Below are 15,565 nucleotides of genomic sequence, written 5' to 3'. Positions count from 1 at the left end.
AGTATACAATAAACCATGCAAAAATATATTGATACATTCTAAAAACGTTTGTGTAGATTGCATAATTATAGTAGTAACACTCCGGATTTCCAATATGATATGTTACAGAATATGATGATAAATTATTTCATTCAGTTGTGGATCTCGGCTTTCATACTAGTATAACATTATATAAACACCGTCCCAAACAACCACCCCACCCACTCAACATGTTCAAAATTCTTTCAACTGTTGCACTTTTTCTGGGGGAAAATAGTCACGTTGCTTAAATCACGCCATGCGGTACAAAGCCACGTTTCAAAATGTGAAATCGCAACCTCTTTTTATACGGCTTATCTCACATGCACACATCTCAATGGACAACCTACACGTATAAATGAAGTCAAATTGTTACACCACGCTGTAGCTTTATTATAATAATTTCAAAAAATGGATCATATTAATATTCCTTCGTATGTATTATATTCTTGATTCTATTTAAAGGAGTATTTCGTGATCCTAGCATCCTCTATTTATGTCATTTTTCATTAGATATCCACGAAAAAACCTATTCCACAAAATTTCAGTTGATTACGATTTTGCGTTTGCGAGTTATGCACGATTATGTGTATTACACTACTCCATAGACAATGCGTTGTAATTTCGTTCTGGTGCACCAGAACGAAATTCAAATTTCACGATATCTTTGCTAAACGAATTAATCTGCAAGAAATATCTTGTACATAAACATTATGTAGCCAGAGGTTTCCAGTGATGTAAAAATCTCAACTTTTTTTGAGAAAAGTGGGGGGATGAGGCTGTGGATCACGAAATGCCCTTTTGATGTATTGTGAAACGAAAAATTGTGGGCAATTTCTGTTTCGTCTGTGCGTTCATTTCGTACGTTAAATATTAAATACAGGCTAAAGAATCGATTTCATACCGTCACAGGAGAGTGGTTTTAAATAGTTAGATGGGCGTACCATTTAGCTAAATAGAGAGTGATGGACACTTACCAATTCAGGTTTGGCTTTTATTAATATAAACTCAACCCATAAAGTATCGAAACGATTATAGATGGTCAGATATATCGGGAACTGAAATATATAGCGAAAACTTATTTAATGTATATAAAGCGCAGCTTTCTCCTGCGCATTTTGATACCTCTTTTGTTGCTCTACGATACAATTTGGTTGAGTTATGGGCGCTTGATTGGCTTCAAGTCAGATTTTGAAAGTTGCACTTGGCTCCTATTCAAGCCAAATGCGTTCGTCGTGTACACACACCATCACACCTTTGTCTTGATTTTTGTGTGTGTGTGTGTGTACACGACGAACGCATTTGGCTTGAATTTTAGTTGACACTTTTCTTACAAAGCTGGCCCCCTGTATAGTGAACCAACAATATCTAATTATAAGCAACTATAGTGCTTATTTAAAACTCATCTCGCACATTTTTATTTTTAGTAAAAGAAGCCCCTGGTCCATCACTCCTTATTTTCACCCCTGGTAAGTGGCCTTGGTTCATCCAAGTGTCCCATGGTTCACTCCAAATCTTGGTGAACCAGGGCCACTTTTTTTATACTAAAGTAGCCCCTGCTTCAAGCTCTCTTATTTTTCACCCTTGGTTAATATGCTCAAGATCACCAATATTTTAGCTTTCAAAACAGCTTTAATTATAAATGATGTGTTTTTGGTTTTGGTTTTTGTAATGTTTAAGTAGTGCATATAATTATATGTAATTTTTTTTCATGTCACCGCACTGTTTTTGTTTCGGTAACCTCTTATGCGATAGATATAGATGTACAATCACGGCGTATGGGAATCACAAACTCTCTTTTACGGTAAATCGTTTTGAGCTTCTTGTTATCGAGAACAGAGGGAGAGTACCAGCAAACACAAAAATAATCTTAAAACGTTTATTCAAAATGTTTTAATAACATTTAAATGTCAGGTTATGTAAAGATCATGAATACGTTTTTAAAACGTTATTGTAAAATATTTTGGGCAAACATTTGTGCAAAATATTTTGTCAAGATTTTGTGAGAATATTTTTGCATCACGCTTTCAAATGTTATTAAAACGTTTTTATACCCTTTATATAACCCGACATTTAAACATTTTCTGTAAAAGATTGTGTATTTGCTGGGGTATCCTTCTCAAGTCGCTAGGCAGCATTCTTGGCCAACGTGTACATTGTCGAGTCTTGTCGCTTGTGTTTTTGATTTTATAAAAATGTAACTTTATGTTATCTCATTCAACAGAAGGCATATTTGTACTACTTATAGTTCTTATTTCTTCAGGATCTGTTTCTGAGTATGGGGGTGGTGGAGATACCGGATTTGATAAAAATGTAACTTTATGTTATCTCATTCAACAGAAGGCATATGTGTACTACTTATAGTTCTTATTTCTTCAGGATCTGTTTCTGAATATGGGGGTGGTGGAGATACCGGAATTTCATCAGGGGTATCTCTTGGTGACACACTAGGCGACACAGAGGCCCTCCATATCCGCGAAGCAGCCCGGTGAATTTGTGGTGATGCATTGGGTGACGACTGCGGGGTAAAGTTACCTCTAATTGCCCGGATTGTAATCGGGGTACCCACTGGTGTATGCCCGACAGATAAACTCCCGGATAAAGTTGATGGTCCGTGTACCGTTGATAATATATACCGGGAATATTCTGAGACGGAATCATACGGTGGTGGAGGCGACGACGGTGGTGATTCGTCATCTTGAAAAACGCCTGAATCGGAATTAGTTCTTTGTCCGAAAGAACACATGGCAAAATGTCCATATAATGATTCATAATTGGTGTCGTCGTTATTCGCGCAGCGATCATATAATGGAGGTGGCGGATACATTACGGAATCACGGTCGAAAACATCGTCGCTTCGTGAATCGGGTTGTGGCATATCAGACGCAGGATAGCTATTGTGTGCTTTATGGCATCCAGGGATGAATGTCCAGCACTTGCGTCCTCGGATGCGGATATTCAATGCAACACAAACCAACACAATTATGGAAATGCATGTTAGAATTATGGCAGTTATTGTCCAAGCTGGGTTACCACCTGTGGAGAGAGAGAGAAAAAAAACCAATATAAAAGAAACATGAAAGTCAAATATATCAGGACGTGTTTAAAAATGCTGATGGTAGTTCAATCTGCTGATTTCACTATAACCCATGTATCGTTGACATATCGATACCATTTAAATGGTGGCAAAACGGGGTAGATAAGGTACATAGTGTTCAAATCGATTCATGTAAAGGTTTGAGAGAATAGAGTTGCCTCACCTGCAATTTTACATGACACGCCCGCGTCATGTGTATGTCCACATCTCTGTCCAACTCTAGCCGTCAAAACCGGGCCAATTTTGAAACACTCCGCAAACCTTTCCTCCGTCCCTTCACATTCTACGCTATCATACCATACGGGTCCCGAACCCTGATCAAATGCAGCACCGACGAAAGCCTTATGGGCGCCATCTTGGAAACCAAGTTCTCGGCAAATCACGTCTGCATCCCGAGAATCCCACCAATTGTCACATATGGTTCCCCAAGTCGAATTGTAATATACTTCGACTCTGCCCTCAGCGTGGTGAGCTCCATTCACCAGACGAACGTCATTAGTTTCTGTATTGTGAAAGAAAGACATACAATTATACAGACTTGACATTTAATATGGAATATTTTTTGGCAAAATTCCAAGACTGATCTGGCAGGGGTCTGCATAAACCGCGCGGGCTATAACTATAAATTGGGGTGTGTCGGGAGATGGTGTAAAATAATTGTTTGATAGAAAATGTGTTTTCCATAAGTTTAAATAATGGTGCTCATAATGTAGGAAATTTGCCTAAAATGGCGGATTTAGGGAGGCTGAATTTGAGCTTTGTGGGGGACACAATTTCGGACTTTATGCAACATTGTTCTGTTATCAAATTTAAAGGGGTTTGAGGTGATATATCCTAAACTTCGTCAAGAGTTGGTATTCATCACAGTTGAAATACATTTGCAATGTACCAATTTTGTGAACATGGGAGGAGCTTAAAATATGGCTCACGGGCGCCGAAATTGTCCGATCCAATGACGTCCTAGTAATACAAGTATCCATGACGTCATTGCACTAGACAATATCGGCGCGGGAATTTTGAATATCGCGTGTTGAGAGCCGACTGTTTTTGTTAATTTTTATGGTCAATATGAGGTTGTTTCAAATATAATCACGTGATTCGTGCTTGATAATTGTTTTTTCTAACATATAAGGCATAATGTTTGATTACCGGAGTCATCCTTTAAAATATAACGCCAGTATCTGAAATCTGAAGTGTTAACCTACTTCGTGGCAGAAGTGATGATGTGACCAGATTAACTACCATAGCAATGGGAAACAATTTTGAATATATCGCCCTGCACTACAAGCGGGTTGCGCCCATTACCTGTGCATAATACAATACAATCTTTTCAAAGATACTAATCTTACAGGTGCGAGTGATCAACATGATATGAAGATTCAATATAGAATAATCCAGGTATATATCCACCGGCCAGGATCTGTTCCTGCAAGGGGGGGGGGGGAGGCTCAGAGGGGCTTTCAGAATTATGCTGAGGGCAAAGCACCCTCCTGGATCCCTGCTCTTTCACATGTATGTTTCAATGCAGAGGTACCGCGTGAACGTTCTAGTGCGGTGCGATATATGCAATGGTAGTTACTCCTGTTACATTAGTGATAGGCTGTATAAGGGTGTAGTTGCAAACAGCTTAGGGTACCAGCTTATTGGATGCAGCTTGTTGTTCTGAGTAATTTGACACCAATTTTATTGAAATCGGCCAAAAATTGAGACAGTGCCGGCCAAATAACGACACACAAGGGGGGGGGGGCAGATTTTGCCCTTATTTTCTAGTTTTAAGGGAATTTTATCACATTAAGGATTATGTAATGCATTTTTGGTATCTACTTACATAGTTTTAGGTCCAGGAAGGTCATTTATGCACTTTGTGTCAAATGAAACTTTTTAGTGTCCTTAAAATTAACGGTTTTGGGTAAAATTAGGCCGTGAGGGCGCTTTACCTTTTAGCGACCCATTTCGCAACTATTTTTGATTTTTAAGTTAATCATACTAGAGATAATCATGAATCATCCATATTCTGAAATTTTCAGCCATTTATCACATTTGGTGTGGCCGTGGCACTAATTTTTAATACAGGGTAACCTGCCCATAGCAATATACAGGGTCAACGAACTTTGTATCACATGTAAGTCAATGGAAGCGTCTCTACACATATTCAAATGGGTACCACGCACAAGTGAAATAAGGTTGAGAGTTCAAATTTGGATAGATGATGTTATATATCAATAACTTTGATTTGATAATAAGAAATGATAACATTTTAGTAGGGGGATACGTAACAGCTATTAGGCTGAACAGCGCCCTCACATCCTAAATTGGCTCTTATACTTGCATCAAAACATACAATTTGTGTAAAAATTGCATAAATATATCCAGGGGACCCAAAATCATGTAAATAATCATTAGAATCCAACAAACAGCAAAGAAAACGCCCATAATTGTCAAAATAGTGAAAAATAGGGGGGTCCCAAGAAATCCCCCTTATGCGTAGTTTTTTGGCCGGCACTGTCTCATTTTTCAACCGATTTTTTTTTTAAAGGTGTCAAAATGCTCAGAAGGATTAGCTGCTTCAATTCAGCTGGTACCCTAAGCTTTTTGAAACATCACCCTTTTTTTTGGGCTGTACAGCCTATCAGTATCACTAGTTACATCATCACTTCTACGGCGAATACTTACCAAATTGCGGTGGTGAGCACACCACCCCGGCGTCTTCATCATGTTCACACGTATTCACGTAAAATTCTCCGTGATCACACTGCATCAACAACGTCTCCGTTCCGACGCATTCTACAGCATCCATTAAAGTATACCCCTGCCCTGATCCGAAACGTTCTGCTCTTTTAGTGACAGAGGTAGCGGGTCCGAATCCAAGCTGTCGACATACGACTTGGCCATCGTTCAAATCCCATTTATTATCACATACAGTGCTCCAGAGTCCATCACGGAAAATTTCAACACGTCCTTCGTATTGGTGTTGACCGCCAACGAGCCTTATGTCACCTTTTCCAGGAGAAGATGGCATTTTGATTAAGAGTAGAGAAAGAAAAATGGTTATTTTAATCAGGCTAAAACGAAAACATATAGGCGAAACATAAACATGACATCATGCAACAAAACAACCGCAGAACAGAACACAACACAACACAGTGGAGATGTGTAGCCTCTATGCAACCATGGGCGTCAATCCGGGGGAGGGGGCAGGGGGAAATGTCCCCCACCATTTGGCAAACGTCACTGCTCACACCACACCTCAGCTGACACCTCCCCGTCACATATCACACGGCCCACAACCAGGCATTAAAAAATCCATTCAAAAGATCTTTTAGTGAAAATTTTTACAAATATTTTAAAAATGTTATTAATAGATGTAAATGGATATTATATCGAAGTCCTTCCGCAAAATATGAAATCAATATACTTTTGACATTTTGGGATGGAGTGAATTCACTCTAAATATGTACTTTGACAGGATGGTAGTAGTTATTTTTGCATTTATTACTTGGAAAATGTCTTTAAAATCAATATAGAGGCAATACTATGCTTGTTTGTACTCACTTTCCAAATATTGTCATGAAAATGTAGGCCTACAATTCTGAAATTTTTGAATTTCTATTAAAAAAAAAGTTGTCTACAATCGACACCAGTCTGAAGAGAGTTAAAAATCAAAAATAAGTGAAATTACATGTTTCTTACTGTCGTTTATCACATTATTTGACCATTATTAATTATGCGTTTTCATATTAATTTCTTACCCTAGGCTTATATAGTTTGCAAACGTAGATGTAGATACCCAGCAAACACAAAACGTTTTCGACATCATTCGCAAAAGGTTATAAAAGGTTGTCAGAAAACGTTTAAATGTCGGGTTATATAAAGGGTATATTAAGAGTATAAAACGTTTTCATAACCTTAAAGAACATTTTTTGATAATCTACTGCTCAGTAAACAAAAATGTTTTACAGAAAACGTTTAAATGTCGGGTTATATAAAGGGTATAAAAACGTTTTAATAACATTCCAAAAACATTCTTGAAAACTTGATACAAAACATTCTAAACAAAATGTTAATTTGGGGTTGAAAAAATATTTTGCAAAAAATGTTTGCCCAAAATATTTTCAATAACGTTTTAAAAACGTTTTCATGACCTTTATATAACCTGACATTTAAATGTTATTAAACGGTTGTGTGTTTGCTGGGTTCGAATATTTTAACATGATGTTATTTAAGTATTGACACAATATTTGGCAAAAATGTTTGCAAAAATAGTTTACAATAACATTTTTTGAAAACATTTAAAAATATTGTTGTAGTGTGTTTTCATACAAAACGTTTTAAAACGTTATCATGACCTTTATATAACCCGACAATTTTAATGTTATTAAAACGTTTTTACCTAAACCAAAAGCCAAAATATAACTTATTTAAAACGTTTTTAAAAGGTTTTTGTGTTTGCTGGGTAGACATGTGGTTTATAGATTATAATAAGCAAACTATAGGCCTACGTATACGGGATATTCAAAATTCAGACACACAAAATATTTAAATGTTAAACTAATTATTTGTGAAACGTATACATTTGGCATATTATAGGCCTCCTAGAAATCAAATTTGAAATTTCAAGTTGAACAACTGAATGGTACGATATCAGTTGGACGACTAAAAATGACACGTACAAACGAAAAACAACGAACAACCCCCAAATGACACCCTCACACACCCCACCAAAAACAACGAACAACCCCCCCCCCCGTGACACCCCTTACACACACAAACAAAAACCAAGAACGTGATTTACGTGGCGTGCCGGGATGTGGTAAACGTACACTAGTGTCGCAGTTGATATGAAATTGATAGCCCGAGTACGTTTTTAGTCGTCCAACTGATATCGTACCATTCAGTTGTTCAACTTAAAATTTCAAATTTGATTTCTAGGAGGCCTACCACAGGGCTGCATTCCCACATACTCCACCAACACGCCACATATGAGGCATTCTTCAACAAAATATAATTTTAATGTAATTATTGTTATCTTACCTGTGTTTAATCCAAGCGTCTTTGCACTTCGCAAATTATATACGATTACGGAGAGCAGAAGAAAAAATTGTTTCATTGAGCTCAACATTCGATTCATATGTAAAGGCAAGCTGTTGACTTTGTCTATAACATCAATCCAGGGCAGATAATATTACTGCCTTATAAATACTGTCGTCAAACTCTTCTGTTTTTTACATCCGAAGTTCTGAAATGACAATAAAACTCGATATAGTCGATGTCCGTCTTCGATCGAGCGCTGCTGACTCGGTAAATAGAAAGGTATTATTTTCTCACATTCACACAGCAATTTGAAGCCTGACAGTATATAGCTATGTTTCTCCCGGATGTGTTGGAAGATAGTTACCATGGAAACAGTTAGTGATGTTTATACTCCTTAAGTACTCTCAGCTTTCCCATATAAGAGTAAATGGCTTCTCACTGTTAATTGGGAATACAAATAATACTGGTTAGTTTTTTCAGTTCTATGTGGGCGATGTTGTGTGATAAATGATTTAACGTATTATACCATCATGTCAATAATATTTGTAAGCGCTCTTTAGCAAAGTCATAGTTCATTGAATCTACAACCGTATGACAAAACAGGCGAAAATAGTAACTTTTTGCACAAGATTTGCAATTTAAAGAGAATTGGCTATTGCTCATTCTAATAAGCTAGTATAATGGCCAGTATAAGTGTGCTCTTTCATTTAATGACATAAATGTTGAAGAATATTGTAAGGAACATTTGAGGTTTTGACTTTTAAAACCTACAATTCGGTCAAACAATGTGCTTGGATAGGTAGTTTTCGCTGATGTACCACATTCACCTTGCTATAACATTGAATTGCGTTATCTGTTGACCTATATGTAAAAAAAGTGTTTTAGGGGGAAGTGTGAGCTTTCGTTCGATATCAAAAATTTTCTGATTGGATGCAGGGAACACTTGAGGTTTGGACAAAAACCAATTACAGACGTCTATTTTCCACTAGATCTCACATAGCTCTTATGATGCTATGCACTCAACCGTGTAGTATAACACAGACTGCGTGGAGACTAGACTCGCTGTGCTGGAAATATCTATGTACTCGGGTGTAACGAGGTGGAAACTGTGTGTGCATTTATAAGAGAATCGTTTTTGAAGTAACCTTTTCATATGCAGCACAAAATAATCACCTGATTCTGAAGAAGCAGCTAGCTCAAAGTCATGTTTGCAAATGTTATCCGTAAAATGAAACATTAAAATCATAATGTGTGATTTACTCCACAGCGACGCCCTCAATTTTTGTCGAATCTCTACTTTTTGCAGGATTGTAATGCTCAATGGTGTACTAAAATACATGCTTGAGAAAGACTAAGCCTGTAGTTATTTAATTATAGTCAAATTTAAGTTTCTATAATAAAACCGGAGATCTCTGTTCTCCGATCGAGCGGTGGCTAAACACGTATAAACTGTGCATTTCAATTATAAATGATGCAACGACCTTACATCAACTTTATAAGATATATAAGATGCAACCTTTCGCAGAATCTGCAGAACAATATGAAAGCTAATGAACGCAAACGAGATCGCGTGACGATTCCACGTAAAACATGCATACATATTATGTGACGTAAGCTATATCCTATTATGAAGAAAGTAACAATCATTTTGATAAAATGGTTTCAGTGTGACTTTTGACAGCACTGCTGATGACGTAAAATGCCCAATTTTGAATCACTCTATGCGGCATCACTGCATCACATAAGTCGTGTTCACACAGTCGGATTTAAGTCACTTAATACCGATAATAAGTCACTAATACCGGTTATAAGTCGCTTATTACCGGTAATAATAACTCACTTATATCCGACTGTGTGAACGCGACTATAGTGATGTGTTCAAGGATGATGGTTCTTCCCCATCTTTTTTTATTTTGTTAAGCTCTTCACAACACCCAAGGCTTCTTTTGTTATCTTGCCCCCAGATTTTGCCCCAGTTTACCTGGTATGCCGGTAGTGAGAAGCAGATACGTCAGCAAATAATATGATGGCTACATCAACACAAAATTATACGACTTCCAAGTTAACAGGTTTAACAACGCATGGCACGTCAAACTTTTATGATAAATAATCATATATTATAATGCACCTATATACTTACAGAATAGGCTCAACAAATGGGTCTTCTTCTTTTGCATTAAATATTGACGCGTTATGACCCATCAGGATCTGTGATGTGACGTATATAGATTTTTACGTTGAAACCAACTTAGGGTGACACAGGTCGCGTATAAAGTTAACAGAGGCTCCGGAAGATTTTGAATATGGGGGGGGGGGGCCCAAATTTTTTGGCCTACTGCGTAACGCGAAACGTCAAAGGAGGTGGGTCTTTTGAAATGGATACATTTTACATGAATTCTACCTTACACATTTTGAATTATACTTAAAATTATGAATATTACCTTAAAATTATGAATTATTGGGGGGCCCTAGGGTACTTGGGTCCCCTCACCAAAGTTATTGAGAGGGCCGGGCTCCCCAGGCCCCCGGTTCTGGAACCAATGGTTAAATTCATAGTATATGTAGCCACTTAAATGTAATAGTCAAATTGCCGTAAAATGATCGGTTTTCGATACCCAATTCTTTTTTGTTGCGCAAACTATATGCACTTTTGTTGGAACTTGACATTGAATCGGGTAGCGCCGCGACGACAAACGATTGCATTTTAACCAATGAGTAGCTCGTACTTTTAGGTTGCTATATGTAACGACGTTGGTGCTTATAATATCGCTGAAGTTTAATTTATACTCATGTCGCTAGCTTCAGGCGAGTGAGACCGACCAATGATGTGGATCGTATTGTTTTTCATTTGAAAGAAGGATTGCAATATCCTCCAAAAGAGGTTTAGTGGACAAAAAATAATCGTTACATTTGTCGCTCGCGATCAAAGCTGGCTGACAATACAAACCAAGTCTAACGATTGAACATTAAAGTTGGGTCATTTTAAATATAGATTGAAAATAAAATGATCAATCCGAACTACAATGGAAGTAGTGACCCGCGTATACATACGAGACGCATCGATTGTTATGTTGTAATGAAGTGAGGACCGTATGAAAAATAATATATGAAAAAAATGAAATGAATAATCGATGCTGTGCGTTGATCATGTTCATGACACACTTTATTTGTGTATATTGATTTGATATTATGTGACGACAAAAATTGTATTATTTAAGGCATGGGGTATGGGCGAACTTGAAGTATAGGTATCTGGAGAGGGGAAGCAACGAGTTACCCCAAATCACAGCGACAGGTAGTGACTGGGCCGCCGAGTGCGAATATGTATTTATTTTGGAAGGTTCGCGTTTGTTTTAAATTTTGGGGCGTTTTTCCCAAATTTGATATTTTTAGTGATATTTCAAACAAGAAATGTCTTTAAAAAAGACGGCGCAGTGAATGAAGAAAAAATGTTGGATTTCACATTCACTGAGAGGACCTTTGGCTTAAAAATGAGCTTTTAGAAACGACACTGTAAAAAGGAGAATGATGTTTGTTTCCTTTATTTTATTTTGTCTTAAAACCCACAATGAGGGCACAAATTAATTTATATGCTGAGTACTTAGTTCATTTCTTGGTATACTTAATAACATATGATGACATTTACTTAAAATGAAGAACATATTCTCAAGTTTGTACTTAACATAAATGAGTTAAAAGTTGTATGCATTTGAGCCTTTAATAAGGCCTAGGAATGATTATAAACATAATACTGTGGTATGGGGTAATAGCAATTCCTCATTGATAGCATGGATAGTGTCTAAGTCTGATGACGAGTCTTCAGGTTCATATTGTGGTTTGGATATACCATTGACTGACATCGGGTATGGCCATTGTTTTCAATTTTGCGATGAATAGTTATATCATTTTATGAACCAATTACAGGTAGGCCTATTTCTGGAAAGCATTAAGAACAGAGATTAAACTGACCAAAATTCGAAATCAATATTCAGGGTGTACTAGACGATATACAGTGTGTAAAAATGAACTTTTTAAGGAACATGTGGTATATTTTTCTTTTCAGGAATATTTTCTCAATCTGAGGACCACAAAATCAAACAGAGCTTGAATTGAAAAAGCCAACCAGAAATATACTTTATTTTGGGTGCGATGTTTGCTTCTATGTATACAGGGTGATCAAAATTTACTTCATTAACAGACCTAATTATTTATTCAAAAGGTTTAATTAGTGCTAATTAGCTGCTTAAACTGCTTTCAGTCATAAATACTCATTCCAAACCAGAGAATACAATATCTCTTTGTCACTTTTAGACTACACTTGCAATTCTGATAATTGACTGTTTTACATAGACCCCTATGAGGGGTGTAAGTATTCATTTTGAAAATATCATTATCATTTCATTTGTTCAAGAAAAATGTCACGCCGTCAGTCTTTTGGGAGTCTCAACTTATAACCGCATGGTCCTTTACACTGCGCCATTAGGCCTATCAATTTAATACCCAGACCGAATAGGCTATTTAGTAATAAATAAAGCAACTTGAAACAAAATGATGGAGATATTATCACTTTCGTAAAAACAAAATAGTATGGTCCACAACACAGAAGTCCTAAACAAACTGTAGGCCGAAACAACGGCCGAAAATTGAAAAAAAATAGCTGACATGTACCGCAATATCAAAACTGCATTTGGTACATTTTACAGGTTCACTTTACCATGCTTACAGCACGGTGTGTCAATTGCGGGAAAATCCGTCAAGGTGTCCCGAAGAATAATCATTTACAGTTGAGTCACGGTCACCGGCCATCTCGTTTGCATATCCATATTAAACTACAGCGCCTCTAATGACGTGCATGCACTGTTACTGTGCGACTGAACAACCTTTGTTTATTACTTCAGACAGATCAGCACGCTGTGATTGGATGTACTATGTAAATAAGTAAGTTGTTGTTGTAATGGTAACACACCATACTTTGGTAACACGAAACTTCACCCATCCCATCCACATGTAATGACACGTGATACAGTTTTTGAAAGCTAACTCCCCAGGCTAAATCCATATTCCTCCGCCGGCAAAAATATAGCCCATGATAAAATTAAGATAGTTATAATTATTTTCTTCAAATGTGGTTGTCGGGTTCAGTATACCACAATTAATACAACAATAAAATAATTCCCACCAGATAATTACTTGATATGTAGGCCTATACTTTCTCAATCTAAACCTGAGGTATAATATGGTTTCAGATCTAAACCAAAATCAGTACCACTGACGTCATCTCTGTCTACCAACCAAGTTATCAAAATTTGTCTATGGCATATGCAAGGTATTCTACCGGGGCAATACACTAGGATAAATTATTACTTGTGCTGTGATAGTTGCCATCTGCGACGTGATTGGAAATTATGCACATTTACAAAAACATAGGCCTACGTTTAAACTGCTAAAATACATCACGCATTTTGACTATAAACTCATCTATACCATTTTACTAGAAATGTACTATCTCCAAGGACGCTACGACCAACTCAACGAACTCATGCATATGCAAACGAGCCCAATCCCTATGCTAAATCAGGGGTGTGAGAGTAGAAATTGACAGGACGCATGCTCAGCTAATGCTTGTAGCTAATATTCCTCATGCAAGGAGCCCAGGTTGAGTGTGTTGTTGAAAATCAAAAAAATAAAAAACACTTCTTTCAATGAAATCGCATATAAAATCAATGGATACACAACCAAAATTCTACAAAAGTCAATCTTTATATTAATAAAGCTATCGATGTGTACGAAAAACTTCAGTGGTACAAAATGCCTTTCACATTCGAAAATTTCAGTATAGTAACACCCAGCCAATTCAGAATTAATGCAGCACTGCTGCAAAAAGCGACATGCCAAAGACAACTCTTTGGCCATATACTTTGTTATTGCTATTGCATTTCTTTTCCACATACCTACGTTACCATCAGGGGCGTAGCAAGCGGGAGGACAGGGTGGACGAAGTCTATGGGCCCCGAGGGTTTAGGGGCCCCGAGCAAAAGCGAAAATGAAATAAGGGGAAAAGAGAAAAAAACCCAAAAAACATGTAACTCTAATTAAGTGCAGTGTATTCTCAATAATTGACTACTTAGTTGACGACACTAAACACAAAAGCGGTTGGGGCCCCTGTAAGATTCGCTATAAGGCGATTAACGTTCAATAAAATTCGTCAAAATGATACTCTTCAAATTTAACATTTCCATCTTTGTGATATTACAGAAGCAAGGGCCCCTAGTATGTCGGAAAATGTACGAAAATTTTCCATGTATGTACAAAATAATAATTAATGAAAAAACGCGAAACTGGCCCAATCAAATAGCAAAACACACCAGTTTGGGGACAGAAGAATCTGAAATTAAAAATTTTCGCATTAAAATAGTAAAATTAAGTCCGAGTAAAACCGGAACAAAAATGCTCGTCTCATGACCACCTACATTTAATGCTGCCACCACCACTGGTAATTTGGAGTCAACTATAGGTTTTTCTAAGCATGGACGTATTTAGTACGTCCATGTTCTAAGTAAGAATATAATATAATGCAATTATGCATAACTTTCGAAAATCTAGATGATTTATGAGACTGGAAAAACAAATAAAATGACGTTTCAGCTTTGAAACAGTGGGCATTTGAAGCATTTTTGACGATTACTCATTAATATTATTAGTTATATGGGTGAAAGATATGGCTAATAAAGGAGAGGTTAAAAGGGCCCGTATTGCTCCTTGTCCGTGGGCCCCGGAGGCCCTTGCTTACGAATATCATATATTTTGTGACTGCAATTTGGCGTTTTCAATGTAATTTAAGCTTATCATGAAATTAAGAAAAATATCTGCTCACGCTTCTTTTATCTGTTTATAATTTTTACCTGATCGTCGGCTTTTGCAGGCAACAGAATGCAGATTGGCTCACCCCAGCAAACACAAAAACGTTTTAAAAACGTTTTAAATAAGTTATATTTTGGCTTTTGGTTTAAGTAAAACGTTTTAATAACATTAAAATGTCGGGTTGTATAAAGGTCATGATAACGTTTTAAAACGTTTTGTATGAAAACACACTACAACAATATTTTTTAAATGTTTTCAAAAAATGTTATTGTAAACTATTTTTAAAAACATTTTTACATGCTTTACCAAATATTTTGTCAATACTTAAATAACATTATGTTAAAATATTTGAACCCAGCAAACACAGAAATATTCTTAAAATGTTTTTTTCAAAACCTTTTAATAACATTTAAATGTCGGGTTATATATTTCATGAAAACGTTTTTAAAACGTTATTGCAAATATTTTGGGCAAACATTTTTCACAAAATATTTTTTCAACCCCAAAATAACATTCTGTTTAGAATGTTTTGTATCAAGTTTTCAAGAATGTTTTTGG

At 36.6% G+C, this 15,565-nt stretch overlaps 1 protein-coding gene across 1 annotated transcript; it reads right to left on the bottom strand.

Moving 5' to 3' along the window:
• Nucleotides 1–2,323: 2,323 nt before the first annotated feature.
• LOC140137314 (uncharacterized) lies at nucleotides 2,324–8,399 on the bottom strand. The gene is made up of 4 exons (XM_072158958.1): nucleotides 8,147–8,399; nucleotides 5,789–6,112; nucleotides 3,279–3,617; nucleotides 2,324–3,054 (listed from the first exon to the last, which is right to left on the bottom strand). The coding sequence occupies exons 1-4, from the start codon at nucleotides 8,241–8,243 to the stop codon at nucleotides 2,348–2,350; spliced, it is 1,467 nt and encodes a 488-aa protein (XP_072015059.1). The 5' UTR covers nucleotides 8,244–8,399; the 3' UTR covers nucleotides 2,324–2,347.
• Between the last annotated feature and the right edge of the window lie 7,166 nt (nucleotides 8,400–15,565).

Source organism: Amphiura filiformis, chromosome 2 (assembly GCF_039555335.1).
Source record: "Amphiura filiformis chromosome 2, Afil_fr2py, whole genome shotgun sequence".
Classification (NCBI taxonomy): domain Eukaryota; kingdom Metazoa; phylum Echinodermata; class Ophiuroidea; order Amphilepidida; family Amphiuridae; genus Amphiura; species Amphiura filiformis.
The sequence above is the reverse complement of the archived record's forward strand: the minus strand, read 5'-3'. Positions and strand labels throughout refer to the sequence as shown.